The sequence below is a fragment of the Monoraphidium neglectum genome, assembly GCF_000611645.1.
Source record: "Monoraphidium neglectum strain SAG 48.87 unplaced genomic scaffold scaffold00696, whole genome shotgun sequence".
Taxonomy (NCBI): Eukaryota; Viridiplantae; Chlorophyta; class Chlorophyceae; order Sphaeropleales; family Selenastraceae; genus Monoraphidium; species Monoraphidium neglectum.
Window position 1 is genome coordinate 5,001 of NW_014012932.1, and position 4,807 is coordinate 9,807.

General features: G+C 66.6%; 2 protein-coding genes across 2 annotated transcripts in view; one reads left to right on the plus strand and one right to left on the minus strand.

The window, feature by feature from the left end:
• Positions 1 to 533: 533 nt before the first annotated feature.
• On the minus strand, positions 534 to 1,479 carry MNEG_4859 (hypothetical protein; the record flags this gene model as incomplete). Its single annotated transcript, XM_014046662.1, has 3 exons — positions 534 to 623; positions 915 to 1,127; positions 1,417 to 1,479. The coding sequence occupies 3 exons, from the start codon at positions 1,477 to 1,479 to the stop codon at positions 534 to 536; spliced, it is 366 nt and encodes a 121-aa protein (XP_013902116.1).
• Positions 1,480 to 3,192: 1,713 nt separating this feature from the next.
• Positions 3,193 to 4,807, plus strand: part of MNEG_4860 (hypothetical protein) — a gene marked incomplete at both ends in the record, with an annotated part of 3,458 nt that continues 1,843 nt past the window's right edge. Inside the window, 4 exons of the mRNA XM_014046663.1 lie at positions 3,193 to 3,285; positions 3,566 to 3,772; positions 4,177 to 4,257; positions 4,449 to 4,553. Of these exons, the coding sequence (XP_013902117.1) occupies positions 3,193 to 3,285; positions 3,566 to 3,772; positions 4,177 to 4,257; positions 4,449 to 4,553 (486 nt within the window). The remainder of the gene's footprint in view (positions 3,286 to 3,565; positions 3,773 to 4,176; positions 4,258 to 4,448; positions 4,554 to 4,807) is intronic.

Consider the following 4,807-nt stretch of genomic DNA (forward strand, 5'->3'; position numbering starts at 1 on the left):
GCGTCAGGGGCCCAGGCCACGAGGAGGCGGCAGGGCTGCAGGGGGCCGGCGGCGACGACACGGGCGACGCTGAGCTTAGGGCAATGGCTGCTGCCATGAGGGCAGAGTTGGGAACGTGACGCACAGTCACCCCCTGAGCATGGGGGCGTGGCTAAGCTTCGTTCTCCGTGCCCTGCTCAGCCCTGTTTTTGTATGATTTGCCTGTGGCAAATGCAGGACCGACCCACGCTGTGCGTTGCTGCTGCCACCTGGCGCTGCAATGCGCCGCATTTGCCTCGTTCATGCATGCATCGTGAGGCTTCGGTCTCCCAGACCCTGTAATGTTCCCAAGATCCTGTCTGTTGTCACAACTTCACAGCGCTGCTGCAGTCAGCAGGGACCGTGCAGCCATGCGCAGGCTGAGATATATATACAGCTGAGATATTTAACATCAGGGCCGTGCACAGCCAGCTAAATGTCGTGTCAGGGGAGACCGTCCAGGGTGCACCCGCCGAACGCCCGCTGCCGCCGCCGCCACCCGCCACCCGTTTAGATCACATCAGGTCCTGCCAGGCGGCCTTCGTGTCCTCAGGCAAGTCTGGCAGCTCCAGCAGTTGGTGGCCCAGCTCAAGGAATGTGCGCACCTGCGTGGGGGGCGCGCGGGGTGGGGTGGGGCGGGGCGCCTAGGCTGGTATGATGGGCCTTTCCAGCCGCAAGATGCGGGCATCATCCGGCAGCCCCAAACTGCGCTGCTGCCGTACCCAGAATCCCGCGTGCCTCAAGCACATTTGGTTAGCAGGCCCCGCCATTCCTTGCTCCACACGCCTTGCAATGGGGCATGTCATGGGGGCGCTGCGTATCGGAGCATCCTATGGGGGCCCCACTTGCGGGGGACCACATTCATGCGCGCGCCATCTTGCAAACCCCCACCCCACCAGCCCCCGCCGCACCCCAAGGGCATACTCTCCGCCACGGCTGCCATGCTTGAGCCACCCGTCAGCCACCAGCTTGCCCAGCGCCGCCTCCTTGGCGACCTTGGTCATCTTGACCGCCGCCCCCTGCTGCTGCGACTGCTGCTGCTGCTGCGTGGCGCCGTCCTCCTGCTTCTGCGTCGGCTGCGTGTGGGTGCGCACCTCCTTATTGAGCAGCTGCCAGGGGCAAGGGTGGGTTGGGGGTAAGATGAGCGATGTGAAGGGGGTTTGGTTGTGTTAAAATGCAGGGGGAGTTGTCAAGACGGGCGTTATTGTTATATTGCGTCGGCCCAGACACAGATTGATGCGGGACGGCAACCCGCAGCTCGGCGGCGTGCGCGGCCTCGGCGCCCGCAGGCAGCCGCGGCGAGCCCGTCTGCCCGGCCCCGCCGCTGGTTCAGTGTTATCAATATCATTGGTCCCCGGGAGCCCTGGGAGGGCCTGCGGCGCTGAGGCTGACACCCACGTATGTCGAGCTCATCGCGCCGACGCCGTCCTGCGCCCGGTCGTCCTCCGCGATCGCCTCCATCTGCAGAGGGGGAGCGGGGGAACAAGGCGCGGGGTCGGCCGAGGGGGGGCCCGTGCTTTAAACCGCAGGAGCGGGTGGGGCAAGGCGTGGGGTCGCTTCGACGCGCGGCGTGCTGGCCTGTGCAGCATCTCTGCTGGCGCGGAACCTGTGTTTTGGACTGGACAACGGCCGGCTGCCCCTGGCTGGGCGGCGTTGCGATTGGGGATGGAGAAGCCTGACAGCCGCGGCGGACGCCTATCGGGTCCCCTGCGCACCACCATTCGGAAGAACTCCCGCTCCTGGGGGGTGTAGCGCGTCCCAAACTTCGAGGGCGCATCCACATGCTATTGGGGTGGTGAGGGGCCGAGGAGGGGGCGGGGCGCACGGCGCGTCCGGCGCGTGTGGGTGGGAGCGCTGACGCAGGCAGCACCGGCTGCGCGTCCAGCCGGAAAAGAGAGCTGCGGCAGGGGGCGACATACATGCCCTCTCCGAAACAAGTCGACACATCGTCCTGTTGCAGCCGTTGGATGCGGGCGCCGCGCGCTCGGTCCCCGCCTGGCACGCACTGTGTTAATGAACCCCACGTAGCGCTCCTGGTCCAGCTGCGGGGCGCGACGAGGGCGAGGGGGCAGGCTGGTAGCAATCAGAATGACGGCCTGGTGGTAACGCTGCTGTCAGCCAGGGTTGCCCAGCCGCAGTCACTGAGGGCCGGCAAGCGCTCTGCACAAACGTTGACGCTGCCAGGCGGCCGGTCGCGGGGCGGCCGGCGCCCGCCGAGCCACCGGGGACGGCCGACCAACCAGGCGCGGCGCGGCGCCCGCGCCCATGCGGCGAGCGGCCGCTGGGAAGCGCCCGACCCCCCTCGGTTCTAGCCACCCCTCACAGGATACTTCATCGTCTTGATTTGCAGGTTGAGGCCCGCCATCTCCCTGTTCTGGTCGGCCACCATTCGCCGGTACTGGTCGTCTGGCGTGGCGGCGATGAACGGGGGTTGTGGTTGCGCGCTCCGGCGATGCAGGCTGCATAAGCGCCATGGGAGGGCGCCGTAGCGCCTGGGCCGTGTGCAAGTGTGCTGGCCAGGCCGACAGCTTTGGTCGCGCAATACGGCAAACCGCGGGCTGCTGCGGTGGCCGACTGGGGACCGGCCCCGGCAGACGAGCCTGTGCATCGTGCAGCGGGCAGGCTCACGACGCCTGATCACACTTGCGCACCGCTGTTGAGCCCCGTCAGCCGTTGGAAGGCCTCCTTTGCCTTGGCCTCTGTCATATAGCCATGCTTGATTAGGTGCTGCACAAACGCAAAGCGGTGCACCTGTTGCACCCCGCCCACGGAGGCGCCGCCGCCACCGCCATCGTCCCCGCCGCCGTTGCGGCCCGAAGGGCCAGGCTCGTCGTCATTCCTGCGCCTCTTTGGAGGCATAGCGATGGGTGTGCTGCTGTGTGTGCTAGTCTTGCACAGATTCAGGTGATCTTGGCGCGTTGGTGCCACAGGGCGTTTGAGCCGTTGCCACTGTATGTAATGTATATTGAATCAACACAGACGGTAAGCACAGGAGCGCTTTGAGGGGTTGTAACAGCTGACACGCACGCCCGGTGCGCAGCTGCTGCCCGGTGCACAAGCAATCTTGGAGGCCAGCGACCGTGTGTGGGCTGTGAACTGTGCGGTAGAGACTGTCACACCATCTTCCTTGAAGATCGCCGTCATCCTGTGTCTCTTTTGCAGCCCGGACCCGAGATGCAGTCTTCCACCCTTACCCAGCGGTCATGCCGCACCGCGTTCACCTCCAGGGTGAATGCCAGGCGTGTGATGGTGTGCCGCGCCCAGCAGGTGTGCAAAAGCTGCTCTGCTCCTGGGAGCTCAGGGCATCAGCGGACCTAGCGTCGTGTGGACGCCAATGGGGCACCTGCCGCGTTTGAAAAAGGATGTATATCTCTGCAGCCGCCCGAAGAACGCCTGCCCAGCACCTGGCGGCGCATGGCGGCGAACTGGTGGTGCTCGGGTGCAGCGTGCCGCCGCTGACCGCGCGAGCAGCTCAGTATCTCGCGAATCACGGGCGCCGCAACCGCCGCCCCGCGGCCCCCAACCCTCCAAACGCGCACCCCGACAGTCGCCCGCCGTCTCGGAGGTCGCTAAGCGGGCCGCGGCGGCCGGCGCAGCGGCGCTGCTGACGCTGGCTCCCGCGGTGCCCGCGCTCGCCAATGAGTTTGACATTCTGGCGGAGCCCGCCCCCACCAACGCCTACTATGTTGATGACGCCGGCGTGCTGAGCAAGAGCACGAAGTCTGAGGTCAACAAGCGGCTGCGGCTGCTGGAGGTGTGTTTTTGTGCTTGTGTGTGTGTGTGTGTGTGTGTGTGTGTGTGTGTGTGTGTGTGTGTGTGTGCGTGCGTGCGTGTGTGTGTGTGTGTGTTTGGGGGGGTGGGGGTGGGGGGCATCGCCTCGGCCGCCACGGCGTTGGAGCACTTCGGGGCGGCCACCACCCGTCGGATCGGGGCTGGGTGCTACCGCTGCTGCGCGCCGGTGTTGCGAGCGGACTGCTGCTGCCAGGGACGGCGTGTACCAGAGAGAGACAGCCGCGCTGGGAGACATGGGTGACGCCTGGGAAGCATCGTGCATCCCCGCAGCCGGAAGGGCAGTGGCAGACCTGTCAACTGTCACAAGCGTTACATTGTCGACGCCCTTGGCACAAACCCACTTCCACACTCACGCGCGCGCCCCAGACCACCACGGGCTACCGCGTCACTGCGGTGACTGTGCGCAAGCTCGAGTTCGAGACGGACGCCTACGCCTTCGCCGACAAGGTGCGGCATCGAGCCGGCGCCGCGCGCACCGTGCACATCGCGCCGCCTTGCAGCAGCTCGCGTTCGCGAGGGCCTGCGGTGACGACGGACGCGCATCGTGTTCTCCTGTGCCTTTAGACGTGCCACGCCTGCGCCGGCACGTGGTGTGGTGAAATGTTGACGCATCGGGTGGGAATCGAACCTGCATGCAGGCGCTGGAGAACTGGTACGGGTCTGAGACCGACAAGAAGGGCGTGGTGCTGATGGTCACTACCGGCAAGGAGGGCGCGGTCACCGGCGGCGCGAGCTTCCTGGACGTGAGGGCCCGCAGCGGGGGGCCGTGGGCCTGGGCGGGCTTGGGCGCGAGAGGGAGGAGGGAGGGACATCCGGCAGCGGCAGGGCGCTGACGGGCTCGCCAGGCAGCCTCCTGTGAGGGCGCCCGCAGCCAGCAGAGGGCCCGACCACTGGCGCTTGCGACGATGCGCACGCATGCATGTGTGTCAGCACCCCATGCCCGCACTTGCACCACGCACCCACCCACATGCTCTTCACTCACGCCCCCCCCCCCCCC